This window comes from Geotrypetes seraphini, chromosome 7 (genome assembly GCF_902459505.1).
Source record: "Geotrypetes seraphini chromosome 7, aGeoSer1.1, whole genome shotgun sequence".
In the NCBI taxonomy this organism is placed as follows: domain Eukaryota; kingdom Metazoa; phylum Chordata; class Amphibia; order Gymnophiona; family Dermophiidae; genus Geotrypetes; species Geotrypetes seraphini.
The window spans coordinates 13066581-13084269 of record NC_047090.1 but is presented as its reverse complement, the minus strand read 5'-3'; the positions used below and the strand labels follow the sequence as shown (position 1 = coordinate 13084269).

General features: G+C 40.3%; 1 protein-coding gene across 5 annotated transcripts in view; it reads left to right on the top strand.

The window, feature by feature from the left end:
- Positions 1-17689, top strand: part of MDM1 (Mdm1 nuclear protein) — a 57916-nt gene that overhangs the window by 38670 nt on the left and 1557 nt on the right. For 4 of the 5 annotated variants that reach the window (XM_033953330.1, XM_033953333.1, XM_033953331.1 and 1 more), the window contains 5 exons: positions 1303-1593; positions 4673-4803; positions 4881-5014; positions 7283-7529; positions 12224-12283. In XM_033953330.1, the coding sequence (XP_033809221.1) occupies positions 1303-1593; positions 4673-4803; positions 4881-5014; positions 7283-7529; positions 12224-12283 (863 nt within the window). The remainder of the gene's footprint in view (positions 1-1302; positions 1594-4672; positions 4804-4880; positions 5015-7282; positions 7530-12223; positions 12284-17689) is intronic. The other variant, XM_033953332.1, reaches the window with a different exon arrangement.

Sequence of the window (17689 nt, the reverse complement as noted above, 5' to 3'; positions counted from 1 at the left end):
CCAACAAAACCCCAACCCATCCAATTTAAATAAAAAATGTGATTTAAATAACAAAAAAATCTGATTAAAATTTTTTTAAAAAAATCATTGGTTGTTATCCGAACTGAAATATACCAATAATAAGCAATATTACATTCAAAGTAAAACATACGTCTCCCCCTCCCCCCCCCGTTACCGCTGCGGCCAGCACTAAAAATCACGCTATGGAGGGGACAGTCATGAATCATGCTAAGGACATGGTTTAAATAAAGCAGGAACAGTGGTCAACTTCTGGTTATGGAGAAGGTGCCTTCTTTCACTATCTACTTCATTAATCGTCCCCTGTCTGTCTGTCTCTTTGCTCTGTGACAAGTGCTGGAAGATGAAGTGGAGCAGTGTTCAGTGTTTTGAACAGCTTCTAAGAGTTTTCCATAGAAAGCAAATGGATTTTTTTGGGAGGTGTAATTCTGTAAAAATATTAACATAATGTTTCTAACTTTCATACTTCAGAAAACATGTTCACATATTATTGTTAGATCCCAAATTTAGTAAATTTCCATCTTTTAAGAGTTGCATTTGTTCCTGTTTTGGTAATTATTTCCAATATTCTGTGTGTGAGAAAGCATAAAAATGAGATGAGATGTTCTCTTTTTCCCATGATTTTTCTGTGTTCTTGCCTGTTTGATCTTATGTTGAAAATCATTTCAAGTTCTGACACTGAGTGAAATAATGTGGTGGCCATGTTAGTCCACTTTCCAAGGTAATATAAAGAAATAAAACAAAGGATTTTTTATTGGATTAACTAAATGCGTTTTGTGATGAGCTTTCAAAGGTAACTCTTCTTCTTCAGATCAGAAATAAGCAAATGTTGACAACTCTTTGGAAAACTGCCCATTGCACCAGTGATTTTATGGTGAGAATACTAAAAGGGAACTTTAAGACAATCCAAGAACGTAAAACCTTTGAAATCAAAATGATAAAATATTTTGACACCTACCAGACAGGTCTTAACAGAGATCTGGGCTTTCTTTCCCACTAAAAAGACATTTAAAACTGCTCTGCCCACCCAGCCACCCCTCCCTCTTCCTAACCCCGAAATTTTTTCCTTATATATACTAGTATTTGTTACCTTCGAAAGCTCATCACAAAATGCATTGAGTTAGTTCACCTTATTTCCTTTGGGGGTTTTGTGGTTTTTGTTTTTTTTTAATTTCTTTATATTACCTTAGTTCTGATACTGGAAGAGTGTTTTCAGACCAGTAGAAATTCACACATTCCTATCTTTGACCTTTTACCAGTTTGTTTTGGTTCTTGCACTTGCAGAGTTCACGAGTCACGCCCCTCTCCCAGCACTCAGAAACAGGCTCAGCATGATGTACCATCATTAGGACAAAGTAAAGAATCTTCAGAAAAAGGTACTCGGCTGGACAATACGGACAACCTGGGCCTTTCTGATGCTCCCACCCTTCCTGTAAAGAGAAGACTGGCTTGGGGAGAAGAGGATAATCCAGAAATCGAGGCGACACCAGTAGCAGCAGCAAGCGATGAAAAAGATGATAACCGTATAGAGGAGGAGATAGAGAGATTAGAGCTAAATGATGATGAAAAAGAAGGGTAAGCTTCGCTTTTCATCAAAAGAAGTGGAGTGAGCCACGAAATAGGAAAATGGAAGCAAATGTATTGAGGACCAGACACGGACCGTGTTTCGGCATATTGTCTGAGTCAGAGGTCAGCAGGCAGCAAAATCTGTCACCCACTGCTTCCTGCAGAACATAAATCTCACAGCCAATTATTCTGTCCCAGTTCCAGAGTAACAGAACTTGCTGTTTTTGTTCTTCTTACCAAACAAAATCACAGTCCAAATTAATTTATATAAATGATAGTGTTGTGCTTAGACCCACAACCTATTAGTGTTCATGTGAAGTGATCAAAACACAGCTGCCCAAACAGACCATCACAGCACTTATCATGTCGAACAGCCACTAATAATATCTCGTAGATGAAAAACATACAAACCTATCTGTATATACGTGGCTGGTTTTTCGCATGGCTCCCAACAGCTGGGCAGACCATATGTATATACTGTGCGTGAAGCTGCGAAACACAAGTCATCCCCCTGACTAGAGTTTCACAGTAGCAGGCTTCCTAAGGAGGGGAAACCACCAATTGAATGTTGAAATATCAAAAATCAAACCAAAATCCATTCAAATATATGCTTGTGAGAGGGACTCTAGTACAAATACCAGTAGTGGAGAAAAAGTCCTCAGTGTCACACCGGATAAGCCAAACAGCCAATCCTGGGGACAAGCTAACTTCAAATACAAATTTGAAGAAAACGGGACAGCCCTGGTCATAAAAAACTCCACTCCAGATATCTTAAGAAGTGTGTTGCAAAACAGGGGCCATGTTGGCAGATCGCTAAATAGATACTGAGAAGCGGATCATTCTACCAATATTTCAGTCGGTTGAGAGTACCTAACATAACATAACATTATACTTATAGTTCTACGCAGTTTACAAAAGATTATAAACATTAAACATAATCGTCTATTTTTTTTTCCAATTCTTTATTCATTTTTTCATCTTACATCAAGTGTACAATCTTACACAACACTTGAAATTCTTTTCTATTATCATCATAATTACACAAATTAAGTCCCACTCCCACTCTCCCTTTCCACAAATATTGTAAATCAAGTATATCATACATGAGTTATATACAAAAATATTGATTAAACCAATATTATAACTAAATAACCCTCCCTTTCCCATTATTATAATTATACTTTTAGTGTAAAAAGGTGTCTAATCATTACAATAAGTTATCAATGGCCCCCAAATCTTTTTAAAATTATTATAGTTCCCTTTTTGTATGGCAATTGCTCTTTCCATTTTATATATATGGCACAACGAATTCCACCAGAAAGTGTAATTAAGTCTGGTGTAATTTTTCCAATTTCTGGTGATATGTTGAATGGCAACTCCTGTCATTATTAGTAAAAGTTTATTATTACTTGATGAAATTTGACTTTTTATTCTCATAGATGTCCCAAATAGAATTGTATCGTATGATAGAGCTACATGGTTTTCTAATAAACAATTAATTTGAGACCAAATTGATTTCCAAAAGGGACAAAAATATATTAAATGATCTAAAGTCCCTGCTTCCAGATTACAATGTCAGCATCTATTAGACTCAGAGCTATCCAACTTACATAATCGTCTATTTGAAGGAGTCAGCTAGTCAGGTATTTGGAGAAGAGAGGGGTTTTTAGCTGTTTTCTAAAATGTCTGTAAGAAACAGCTGTGAGCAACAATGATCGAAATTCTTTTTCATGAGAAGCTGTCTGAGATGCTAAAGGGTGATTTAGGAATTTCTTGCTTTTACAGCAGGGAAATTGAACAGACCATGAGTTTTTCTACTGCATTTGTGCGCAGCTCTGGAAAAACTATTAGCCAGATAAGTGGGGGCTGCACCATATAAAACCTTGTAACAAAAACCGCCCAACTTGAACAATACTCGAGCTTCCACAGGCAAGCAATGCAATTCCTGTGTCTTCCATACGAAGCTATGTGTTGAGGAGACTTCTACCAAAGATTTTGCTCAAGATAAGTGCTATTGATTCATCTCTTTTTGAAAGACTTAGTAAAAGATATTTTGATCTATTATAAGATATTTTGTGAAATAGCATATCGAGGTTTTTTTTATGACCAGGAATGTGTCGTCATCTTCAAATTTGTATTTGAAAGTTAGCTTGTCCCCAGGATTGGCTGTTTGGCTTATCCGGTGTGACACTGAGGACTTTTTCTCCACTACTGGTTTTTGTACTAGAGTCCCTCTCACAAGCACATATTTGAATGGATTTTGGTTTGATTTTTAAACATAAATAACCCACATTTACAAAAACGTATCTCGTACCACTTTGCTATTTCTCTACAGCCCAGCTAAACACTCTTAAACCAATAATTAATACCTTAGTACCTTTGTTCTTCTTATACCACACTGTTCAATCATTACACAATTTTTCACCTGTGTCGCATCTTCAAATTTTCTTCCATTTTCCTACGTCATGGCGCGCTTTTCTTCGCAGCTTTGTTCATGCCATGTTGTTGATTCTCTCTGATTTGGTGTATTGTATATTTTTAGATTAGTTTTCAAATGAATTTAGCTAGGTGACTGTCGAATTAGAACTAGAAATTGTACCACTCAAATCAGCTAAAGAGATATGCATACATCTTAAGGAAAGCAGTGGGGAAATTAGAACTATGAATCTCTGTTGGGCAAATTTGGATCCAGTTGGCACCCTTAGTGCCACTGTAAGTGAAGATGCTATGGGAATTATCTGTCTAAAGCAGTGGTCTCAAACTCTTTGCAGGGCCACATTTTGGGTTTGTAGGTACTTGGAGGGCCTCAGAAAAAATAGTTGATGTCTTAGTAAAGAAATGTCAATTTTGCATGAGGTAAAACTCTTTATAGTTTTTAAATCTTTCCTTTTGGCTAAGTCTTAATAATAATATTGTCATTTTTAGCTAAAGAGACATAAAATCAAGAAACGGTTTTGTTTTACTTTACTTTTGTGATTAGGATAAACATACCGAGGGCCTCGAAATAGTACCTGGCGGGCCGCGAGTTTGAGACCACTGGTCTAAAGTGTGTTTTTCACACTGGCAAATATTTGGTCATATCTTGCAGAAGTGAAGCTGCGAAAGTATCAGATTCTGCTCCTCTGTTTCCATGGGAAGGTGGAAGACTTCCAACTCCGAGATTAAAAACATTCAGTGGAACCCAAAGAACACATCATGATCTCACCACACCAACAGTTGGTAAAAAAAATCAAGTGGACCTATACAAACAGATTGTGTCAGCTACATCTGAATTGATTTCTTGCCTATCATTTTAGGGGGTGCTGTTTTAGTATATCCAGACAAACTTGAAGAGCGCTCGTTGGAAGGGAGGAAGAGGGCTCCCTTAGAAAGCCATCATTCTCCACCCAGACAGACTTCCAGAGAATCTTCTAAAAGGAAATTCAGCAAGGTAAAGAGAGGACAAAAGGCAGGTGAAAGGCTAGCAAAAGCTAAATAGCCTCTGAATTCCACAGAATTTCTGCATAGTTGTTTACTGTAAAAATATCCTCCATCTCCTCCTTTCCCCACCCTTGCAAAAAAATATTCAGCCAGCTAACACCTGTTGGGTTGGTTTTGTTTTTTTTTAAATGCTCGGATATTCAATGCTGGTATTTAGATACCATCTGGTGCTGCTCTATCTGGGTATAACTAACCAGATAAAATGAAGGGAATCTTTTTTGCTGTCCTAACTTTATCCAAGTAATTTCCTGGTTAATGGACTGAATATCGCTGCCAATTGTTTAAGTAGAAACTCTGTCCAGGTCCTGTCCACAGATTGCCCTGCCACTAGAGAATGTCATGGGGACACATTTTTCCCTGTCCCTATGGGAACTCATTTTCCCGATCCTGTAAGTTATTTTCTTGCTCCATTCATGCAAGCTCCATTCTCATCTGCACAAGCCTCAAACACTTTAAAATCCTAAGTAGCACCATTCTAGAGCTCAGATTGTGATGTCATAATGCCTCATTCCACCAATGCCTAAGCTCCGTCTTCATCTGCACAAGCCTCAAACACTTTAAAATCCTAAGAAGCAACATCCTAGAGCTCAGATTGTGATGTCATAATGCCTCATTCCACCAATGCCTAAGCTCCGTCCTCATCTGCACAAGCCTCAAACCCTTTAAAATCCTAAGAAGCAACATTCTAGAGCTCAGATTGTGATGTCATAATGCCTCATTCCACCAATGCCTAAGCTCCGTCCTCATCTGCACAAGCCTCAAACACTTTAAAATCCTAAGTGGCAACATTCTAGAGCTCAGATTGTGATGTCATAATGCCTCATTCCACCAATGCCTAAGCTCCGTCCTCATCTGCACAAGCCTCAAACCCTTTAAAATCCTAAGAGGCAACATTCTAGAGCTCAGATTGTGATGTCATAATGCCTCATTCCACCAATGCCTAAGCTCCGTCCTCATCTGCACAAGCCTCAAACACTTTAAAATCCTAAGTAGCACCATTCTAGAGCTCAGATTGTGATGTCATAATGCCTCATTCCACCAATGCCTAAGCTCCGTCTTCATCTGCACAAGCCTCAAACACTTTAAAATCCTAAGAAGCAACATCCTAGAGCTCAGATTGTGATGTCATAATGCCTCATTCCACCAATGCCTAAGCTCCGTCCTCATCTGCACAAGCCTCAAACACTTTAAAATCCTAAGAAGCAACATTCTAGAGCTCAGATTGTGATGTCATAATGCCTCATTCCACCAATGCCTAAGCTCCGTCCTCATCTGCACAAGCCTCAAACACTTTAAAATCCTAAGAAGCAACATTCTAGAGCTCAGATTGTGATGTCATAATGCCTCATTCCACCAATGCCTAAGCTCCGTCCTCATCTGCACAAGCCTCAAACCCTTTAAAATCCTAAGAGGCAACATTCTAGAGCTCAGATTGTGATGTCATAATGCCTCATTCCACCAATGCCTAAGCTCCGTCCTCATCTGCACAAGCCTCAAACACTTTAAAATCCTAAGTGGCAACATTCTAGAGTTCAGATTGTGATGTCATAATGCCTCATTCCACCAATGCCTAAGCTCCGTCCTCATCTGCACAAGCCTCAAACACTTTAAAATCATAAGTGTTTGAGGCTTGTGTTGTTAAGGCAGAGCTTACAGGAATGGGACAGGGACAGCGACAAAACTCACAGGGACAGGATGGCGAAATTGTGTTCCTGTGGGGGCGGGGATAAATGTGTTCCTGTGTCATTCTCTACCTGCTACTGCCTGCATAGTGCTGAGGTGAACTGTCTGGATTTTGAGAGAGTGCTGCTGAAAATTCAGGTTTGGCTCCAGTGAGTAAGATTTATCCAGGTAGGAGATAGTCCCAATCGGATCAGTCCTGTTGAGCATCAACCTGTCTTTTCTATATATGACAGAACTCAAACTGTTTGTATGTATGGTGTAGCAAGCTTGCACATTTATTCATAAACAAGATCTAATTCATTTCCTTCTTAACCCAGGGCCAGAATTGCCATACTGAAGGTCCATTAAGCCCAGTATCCTACCAGTGGCCACCCCAAGTCCCTAGCTAGATCCCAAGTAGTAAAACAGATTTTATGCTGCTTATTCTAGGAATAAGCAGTGGATTTCCCCAAGCCATCTCAATAAGAAATTAGCTAAACCTTTTTAAAACCCTGCTAAGCTAACTGATTTCACCATATTCTCCTTTATATTTCAGAATGAAGATGATCAATTGATGCAATCTTCTCCAAGTGCTGGTCTGAAAACTATGGATTCTTTGCCTTTGAGGGATGATCCACGGCCTGGTACCCATGCTTCAGGAAGTGGAACCTCTCATGTTCTAACACACCCAGAGCAGGTAGCAACTCCTGTGCAACATTCACCCTCTGTCCCCACATCACCCTACAGGACCCCATCTTGTCGCATCCAGGGGGCGCTGAGGGATCCAGAATTTCAGCATAACGGTGGGTATACCATCACATTATATTTATAGAAGTCCTAGAAAATCAGAACTACGCTAAATTGTCATTGCACTAGTTACTAAAGACCAAAATTTAGAAGAAGTTATAAAGTCTTTAGCAGCTGATGACTGTTTTATCTTTCTGTCCTTGAATTTTCAGCTTCTATATGGATGGTATTGGGCTGAAAATGTCTCCAAAAGGCCCCTTGATATTCCTATGGTATAGGGGCAGAGGGAGAATAGGCTTCCAAATTATCTAGCTAGCAATGATGATTAGTCTCTCCAGATAAGCGTTACATGTTCAGACCTGCTAAATTTCTACACTATAATAATAATAATTTTATTCTTATATACCACCTAAGCCATAATAGTTCGAGGTGGTTTACAACAAGAAATACTGGACAAGCAGTAGAAAGATACATATCATATGAAATACAATATTAAAATAAGAATAAAAATGAGTTTAAAGTTAAAGCAATAAACCTTCAAATTATAAATCGATCAAACAGCTGGGTTTTTACTAATTTTCTAAAAGTAAGATAAGAAGACTCATGTATAAAGATATTACCCAACCAGTCATTCATTCTGCCAGCTTGAAAAGCAAGGGTTCGATCAAAAAAATCTTTTATACCTACAAGCTTTTACTGTTGGAAAAGTGAACAGATGAATTCGATGTGTGGATCTGTTAGAACAGTCCAAAGAAAAATGCGAAACCAGGTAGGCAGGTGCCATACCAAACAGTGATTTAAAACAGATACAAATAAATTTAAATAAAACTCTTGCCTCGATTGGCAACCAATGCAATTTTTTAAAATAAGGACTAATATGTTCCCATTTTTTTTCAAATCAAAAATCAGTCGAACCGCTGACATGTTCAACCGTAGAAGCATCCTTTCAATGACTTAAAATAGTTTTAATAGCTTAATACAGAAGGATACACAATAGTTTGGCCGTTCCATAATAGAAATGTTGAGAAATTTGGTTGAAGTATTGATTCTCCCTCGTCCTATTGTTTGAAAAGCAGCTGTTGATGTTGAGGGAATGAGATATTCAATAGTAATCGATTACTGAAATTCCCTACTAATAGGCATCGCACAAAAGGTAAAAAAAGCACCTTCAGTTAATTGAGAACACTGCCGTCAAACTGATCCATAATGGAAAAACATAGGACCTTTCCAGTTAAATCTCACTGGCTTCCAATCAACTCTCAAAGTTTGACTTTTACCATTTAAAACTCTCTCTACAAATGAACCACAATTCATTGATAAATTACTCATCCCTTACAGTACTTCGCGTTCACGTCGGTCTATAAACCAAAAGCTCTTCACAGTCCCCTCTTTGAAAGTTATCGGGACACGACGACACGATACATTCTCGGTGATGGTGCCACAGCTTTGGAACGCTATGCCACAACATTTAAGAGAGGAAAACAATTTGGCCCGTTTTAAAAGTAATTTAAAAAGCTTTTTTTATGTATAACAATTTATATTGAAAGAATCAAATAATCAGTACAATAGGATAATACAAAAATACATTCAATACATAAGAATTACAATAATATTTCATACAAATTTAAGTCATTCTTTCAAATTTAATTTCCATATGAATTAATTCAATCTTATTTACACCCCTCTTAATTCCATCCCCTACCCACTATCTTCCCCTAAATGAAATCCCTCACCCTGGATGAAAGTTGACAAAAATAAAGAATTAAAATAAATAACTGGAATGTAATTATTAAACCTAATTTTCATAATAAATCATTGATAACCAAACTTCGTATTTTTGGTGAAAGATTCTGAATATAAGGATCCCAAACGTCCATAAAAAGACGAGTCTTTTTTTTAAAGACGCTTTTAACCTTTAAAGTGCATTCTATATAAAATTCCTTTTCTAATTGCCTTTTTTTTCCTCTCTCTCTCTTTTCCTTTCCTTTTTTTTTTTAGATTCCCCGTCCTATTGTTTTTACCATATATGTCTCTCCTCTGAACTTTAAAAATATTTAATTGTAGTTCTAGCCCTTCTCCCCTTTTGTATTAGTTGGTCTATATGTCTAATTGTCTACCCCATTATTTAAATTGTGTGTAAAAATATATGTTTATATTTTATTACTTTTGTATATTGCTTAGTAAAACTAAATAAGTGATTCATCAAAGTCAAATAAAACTTGAAACTGCTATTTATATCGCAATACCTTGCTATTCAGAGCGGTTTACATCCAGAGAATCTGAAGAACGCAGCCAAAATACACATATGAACATATTCCTAATTCATAGAATACATCGCAGGAATGACGCAAACAAATGAGTCTTCAAAGATTTTCAAAATGTTTGGCTTGAAACAGAGTTCAAGAGTAAATCACTCTTAACCCCGACCCCTCGTTTTGGTTTTCCCCCTATTGGGTCAATTAATACTTCCCTCCTCCCTCATTTATCCTTTGCTTTGGCTTCTGTAGTCTCCTATAATTGTAAACCACCTAGGGCAGTGGTCTCAAACTCAAACCCTTTGCGGGGCCACATTTTGGATTTGTAGGTACTTGGAGGGCCGCAGAAAAAAATAGCTAATGTCTTATTAAAGAAATGACAATTTTGCATGAGGTTAAACTCTTTATAGTTTATAAAACTTTCCTTTAACAGTTTTACCTTATGCAAAATTGTCATTTCTTTAATAAGACATTAACTATTTTTTCTGCGGCCCTCCAAGTACTCTATTTTTTTTCTGCAGCACTCACATTTAAAATTTAATATCTTTTCTTTCTCAAAACTGGCACATTTCAATTACTAAATTAAAAATAAAATAATTTTCCTACCTTTGTTTGGTAATTTCATCAGTCTCTGGTTGCACTTTATTCTTCTGACTGTGCATCCAATATTTCTTCCCTTCTTTGCTTCCTCTCCTCCAGACCTCATTCCCTCCCCCAACTTTTTCTTTCTTTCTCTATGTCTGTCTTTCTCTGATTCCGTGTCCCATTTTTTGCTTTGTTTCTGGCTCCCTGTCCCCCCTTCTTTCTTTCTTCCTTCCTGCCCTCCCCCTTGCCACCGCCGCCGGGGAATAGGCTGCTGCTGCCGCCATCAAGAACAGGCCGAGATCTCCACTCTTCTCTTCTCCACGGGGCCGACCAACTCTCACCGCCCGACATCAATTCTAATGTCGGAAAGGACAGCCAGGCAGCGATTGGCTAGCCAGAACGTCCTCTCGACGTCAGAATTGAGGTCGGGCGGCGAGAGAAGCAGGGAGATCAAAGAGCATGGTGCCGGCCTGTTCCGATGGCAGCGGTGAGAAGGGAAGGGAAGCAGGTTGGGCACCACTGCTCTAGACGAGCCGCATTCTAGGGAGAACAGTGGAGGGTGGCCAGCTGTGCGGACCGCTCCCCCCTTGGTATGCCACTGGAGCAGCAGTGTGTCTGGCCGGCTCGTTCCATTCAAAGCCGCTGTTGTGATGTCAGAGAGGCTTCCGATGCAGGAGTGGATAGCGCAAGGAGCCGCCAACCTGCGGCTTTGAATAGAACGAACCGGCCAGACACGCTGCTGCTCCAAAAGGAAGAGAATGATCCAGTCCAGACCGCGGACCGCAAATAAAACTTGGAGAGCCACATGCGGCCTGTGGGCTGCGTGTTTGAGACTGCTGACATAGGGGGTCCTTTTGCTAAGGCGCACTAAATGCTAAGGCGCCCATAGAATATAGTGGGTATCTTAGCGGATAGCGCACCTTAGTAAAAAGACTCCCTAGGTAGTTAGACTGATGGCAGTATATGAAACGCTAATGAACTTGAAGCCCCTGACTCTCTGGTGACAGTGACTACCTGGTGACTAGCCCCAGGCTATCTGGTGACGGTGCTTTTTTTCTATTAAATTTTAAATACAGTATAATCTCGTTATAACAGACTCGCTTATAACAGAACCTCATCTATAGCGGACGAGGTCCGCTGATCCCGGCCCTGTGCCTTTATAAACATGTAGAAAAACATCGCATATAACGGACAACCAATTTGGTCCCCAGAGCTGCTTTTAGCTGTAGTTTGTTTGGCTATAATGTACATGCAGGTTCCGCCTACAAGGGGTGTGGCATGCCAATGATATAGTATCAAAATGCAACCCAGAAGAAAATGACAGAGTATTTTTCTTTCCAGGACAGTGCGACATAATACTTTAGAACAGGGATCTCAAAGTCCCTCCTTGAGGGCCGCAATCCAGTCGGGTTTTCAGGATTTCCCCAATGAATATGCATGAAATCTGTGTGCATGCACTGCTTTCAATGCATAATCATTGGGGAAATCCTGAAAACCCGAATGGATTGCAGCTCTCAAGGAGGGACTTTGAGATCCCTGCTTTAGAACATCTTTTAGGGTTCTGATTTTGCAATCATTTCATGCCATGCCAATGTTTTGCTGAGTTTTGTTTTTGACGTTGCTGATATGCTTGTGCAGTGACTGTTGTTCATTGATTGTACGTTGTTTCAGTTGACCTGGATATAATGGACTGTTTTGCCAGGTTCCTTAAAGTCCATTATAACGGTATTATACTGTATTGTGTTTGCTCTGAATGTCCCAAGTTGCAAAGCCGCTTCTATCTAAGCTTGAACGGATGCTGCCACTCCTGGATGTCGGTTTTTGCGTGGCAGTTTGTGAGACCGATAGCACAGCCTTGGCATGTTCTGAAGCTGTTCTTTCTGCCTTACAATTTGTACCTTATGTTATAGGGAACTGTGGAAGCCCCAGCCCTCTCAAATTGCCACTGCACAGAATGGCCACTGATGATGGTAATACTTTTATCATTTTAAAAATTACATGCTGGTTTGTTTGTTGTTGATATTCAGATTGTGTGTTTTCAGACTGTGATAACCAAGAAAACCCACAGACAGACTTAAGGTCTTATGTATATTTAGATGGGAGATTTTATGATGGAGGGTCCCTAGGCTGATGGACTCCATAAGTCTATATCTTCCCAGTATAAAATGGTCACGGGAAGCTCCCACACAAAAGCGTGCATGTTTTATGAAATATCCACTCCCTACTCTACACATTCTCCATCCCCAGCAATGCTTGGCATTTCTGACCACCTTCTCTTATGCACTTGCACCCCTGGACAATTCATTGAGCATAAAATTTTATGAATGCATAAATTTCTCTGTAGTGATGAATTTTCCAAACAAAAATATTGCATATTTTGACTTTGAAAATGACCCCAGGGAAACTCCCTCCAAGAACCCCTCTGCACAGGCTGGATATACTAAAGTTGTCATATGCACTAGTTATTCTCATTTAGGAAAAGCAGTTTTTCTCTTGGAAACACCTTTTAAAATTGCTCCGTAAGTAGCTCAGAAAGCTGTACCTTCTGTGTGCTCTGCACCCACCAGGCATTTCAGTTTGCATTTTTTTAAAGTGAGTCCTCTAAAATTCTTCTCAAGGTGGAACATAAGAACATAAGAAACGTCATCTCCGGAACAGACCCTAGGTCCATCAAGTCCAGCGATCCGCACACGCGGAGGCCCCGCCAGGTGTACCCTGGCATAGTTTTGGTCCCCATATCGCTCCAAGCTTCTCGTAAAGAGAAGTGCATCTAGCCTACCCCTACCCATGTCACTTCATGCCACTCATAAGGAGATGTACATCTAACTTACCCTTAAATCCTAGAATGGTGGATTCCGCAATTACCTCTTCTGGGAGAGCATTCCAGGTGTCCACCACTCGTTGCGTAAAGCAGAACTTCCTGATATTTGTCTTGAACTTGTCCCCATCTCGCAGAGTCTGACTGACCAATTTTCATTTTAATGGGCAGCTAAGACCTCCCACGTTCAACCAGTTGGAGCACAGTCCTTGTAAAGCATTGTGTAAACTTGTGTGAATTATTGGACAAAGAGCTGTATGTCTATTCTGTGAAATTCACACATTTTGGTGGGTGCTGTAGATATTTTCTATAGGAGAACATCACAAGAAAAGAGGGGGAAGAGTGGTAATTAGTCTGAAGAAGTTGATTTGGAGTGGGGGAGAGGTGGGAGGGAGAAGTGCTGCACCAGAACTCGAGCAAATCACTTAATCCTCTTTTGTCAAGCATAGATTATAAACCATCTGTTTCCAGAGAAATATCTGCTGCACCTGAACGTAATATGCCATGAGCTAAATCTAACAAAACACAAAGAAATGACTCTAAGGTGTTCTTAAGCTCTAACTTAGGAGCTTAGAAAAGTAGGCATACACAGGTCACAGAACCTGCTTTATATGTCCAGGGGTGCATACTTGAAATGGGGGCAGGAATCGCATGGGTCTGCTTTTTTGCATGCTACATATGTATGCCAATGTGTAGGTTAGTTAGGGTACAAAAACAGCCTCTTAGTGTCAGCAGCAGATGAATCCAGAGACTAGTGAATTGTGCCCATCTACCAGCAGGTGGAGATAGAGTTCAATCTTTGCATTCTGGCATATTGGATACCAAGCCTCCTGATCAATTGATATACTCTATCTCTAGCAGGCAGATGAATGTGCTGTTTTGAGGTCCTGGGCTGACCTAGTCCACTTGAGCTGAGGGGTGCTCTAGCTGAGCGGTGCTAGCTTTAGGGGTTACACCTAGTCCCTTCCCCACTCTCTACCCCACTCTTCCCCACTCTCTATCCCACCCTCCCAGTATATTGAGGTATAGATTCTCCTTTAAAAATAAAAATTGCACAGAAGGAACATTACACTGTGTCAGATACAAACCTCACCAGCTGACAACAGAATAGTTGTGGCTGCAGCTCAGGCTCTCCCAATGAATTCCCTCAAATTGGGTAAGTAACCCTACTCGCCTTCCCCAGACCAAGAATATGTACTTCTTATGCTTGTTTTCTGTGTGTATTTTTTTACGCTGATTTGGTGTTTGTATCTTTGGTGTATATTTTTGCTGTATAATTTCTGCGTACTTTGGGGGGCACCGGACCGTTGGGTCTTATCATACCGTGTGGGTCTGTACCCATGGTGCAGGGTGGTGGTTCATGGCATCATTAACCGATGGCAGCTGAAGTAGTTAATGGCTGTTCCCGCTGCGGAAAGCAGCAAACAGTGTCGGGGCTTTGCTCCAATGGCTATGTGAACTCTATGGGCACGAACCCATTGATGATGGACGTCAGGAATTTTTCCCAAGCGGAGGAGGGCTGCTCCGTAGCCATTTTGACAGCTCAGAGAAAAGATGTTCTGTGGTTTTGCTGTTGGGACCCAGCTTGCCATCTACTGCTTCTGCTGGGGGAACAAGGCAGTCTAAAAACACTGGCATGGGGAAGCCTTTACTCCCAGAGCCTTTTACACCAGAATGATTTTGCTGCTGCACAGATTTTATTTGCTCCATGGAGCAGGGAGTGATGGTGCAGGGGCATTATCTAACTTATCCATGGGTTTGAAGCCCACCCTATTGGCCCAGCCAAAGGTTAGAGTCTGACTGCCAAGTGCAAGCAGGTATTCTCGGGTTTGAAAGGGGGCTCTATATCCCCTGTTTCCCCTCCTCTTTCTAGGATTGATCCAGGAGAATTAGGAGAGGATGCTCATGGGCTAGATCTAGAGGATGAGGAGGTAGTGGTTCAAGAAGCTGATGACCCCAAGACGGTGAGGGTTTTTCATAGAGGAGCTTTCTTGGTTTATTTCCAAGATGCTTAAAGCTTTGAACATTTCCATGCCTGAGCAAGGTTCCGAGTTGCAAGCTATGTCTAGTAGAGAGCCTTTTTTTACATTTTTCAGAAACAGGAGTTACGGTACTCGCAGTTCCTTCTTTCTTCCTGTAGGTCGTGTCGGATTTTCACATCAATGAGTTCATGTCTTTGCCCTCCTTCAAGGAGGAGGATTATGGACAACAATTCTGGGATTTGAGGCTCTTGGACATTCGCCGGGTGGTCCTTCAGTACTTGCAGGATGCTAATGACTTCTGGAAGTCCAACCACTTTTTTGTTCTATTCTCCGGCCCTAAGGAAGGGATTGCGGCCTCTAAGACAACAGTGGCAAGACGGATTAGAAAGGCGATTGCTTTGGCATATGTTTTGACACATCAGGTAATAGAACTTATTGAGGATTGGATGTCGGATTTTAGACTGAAATTTAAATTCTGAGAAGACCAAATTTTTCTTTGCCTCACCTCGTGAGAATGTATTAGAGGACTCTCTTATTAAGAATGCACAATATCCAGTTTGTTCCTCGGTTAGAATTTTGGGAATTACTCTTGACCAGAATTTGTCCCTGAAGAGCCAAGTGGATTTGGTAGTCTGTAAGGGCTTCCATATTCTATGGAAATTATGTTCTATTAGAGCTTATTTTGATATAACGGCATTCAAGCTACTAGTGTTAGACCATTTAGATTATTGTAACATCGTTTACTTGGCCGGAACAAAAAAGACTATCTCTAGGCTTTGAGTTATACAGAATACCGCGGTCAGGCTTATTTTTGGTTTGAAGAAATATGACCATGTAACTCCCTTTTATCAGCTTATTTGATTAATTCATTTTCCTTTGCTACTGAAAAACATTCACATAAAGCTCATGCTTTTTTTGTTTTTCCATCGGTGAAGGGTTGGTTGTAAGTTCAAAAGATTTCATGAACGTATGCTTTCATATCAGGCTGCCAGTTGGGACAAAGAATTCAAACAACTATCTCTTATGTCTTTCTCATATCTGGAATTTAGAAAATGTTTGAAAACTTACTTATTTTCTAGATTTTGGGGTAATTAAATTCCATGATGATTGCTCGGTTGTAAGTAGATGTAATCTTTTGTAAACCATATAGATCTGCAAGGTAATGCGGTCTAGAAGTCGATTTTTATGTTATGTTTATGTTATGTTTAAAAATGCATTCTACAAGATCAGTGGCAACCTTTTGGGTGGAGTTGCAGTGTTTTTGTTTTAAGGAGATTTGTTGGACAGCGACTTGGTCTTCTCGACACATGTTCTCTAAACATTATCGGTTGGGCTTGGTGGCACAAGTGGATGCCGTTTTCAGAGAGTCAGTCCTGTCAGGGGTTCTTTACGAGTCCCTCCCAACATAAGGAATGCTTTACTACATCCCACTAGTCTCTGGATTCATCTGCTGCTGACGCTAAGAAAGGAAAAATTATGTCTTACCTGATGATAATTTTCTTTCTTTTATGCGTAGCCGATGAATTCAGGGTTCCACTCTACTGTTCGAGTATCAGTTTGTTTTTCAGGGTTCGTATGTGGGGTGTTTATTTTTTATTTTTTTGGTGCTTTGTTCATTGTGGGAAAGGAGTTATAGCAGCAGCAGTTTCGCATGCTTTGTTACGAGTAATAGTAATTGACCAGGGGGCTTGACATCCAATATGCCAGAGTGTAAAGGTTGAACTCGTATCTGTACCTGCTGGTAGATTATCTGTTGCGCCTAAAGGAAAGAAAATTATCAGACAAGACCTAATTTTTCCATACTTTGCTATCATGTAGCTTTGTGAAAATTGTTGCCAGAAGCTGAGCACTATGGAGGAAATATTACAATAAACAAGGTTTCAGCTTTCATCTAAAGGCAGAAGTACTATACTTTTAATGTAATCTTTCTTTTTCTTGTGTGATTACGTTCCTTTTCTCTGATTTATATGAATTTCTTTTCTTTCTTACTTATATATACTGCTTTTGCTTTACATATGTAAAGAAAGGCAGTATATCAAGCTAACTTAAACAGCAAGTACAACAAATCTCCTACAGGCCGGCTGAAGCTGAAATAGGCCAGGCCCTTGCTCCCATGACCAATCAGTTACCCCCTCCCATCACCGCCACCGCCACAGGTGGTCTAGTGCAGTGGTTCCCAATCCTGTCATGGAGGACCACCAGGCCAATCGGGTTTTCAGGCTAGCCCTAATGAATATGCATGGAGATTTGCATGCCTATCACTTCCATTATATGCAAATCTCTCTCATGCATATTCATTAGGGCTAGCCTGAAAACCCACTTGGCCTGGTGGTCCTCCAGGACAGGGTTGGGAACCACTGCTCTAGTGGACAAACCAGGGCAGGAGCCATCACCATCATCAAAATGGCTGCTGCGATCTTAAGTGGCAGCCATTTTGAGATTGGAGCCAGCACAAGCAGGAACGACTCTGAATCACTCTTGCCTATGTAGGCTCCAGTCTCAAAATGGCTGCTGCAATCTTAATAGCAGTCTAGCGAGCCTGCTATTGAAGATCTCTGCAGCCATTTTGACCGTGG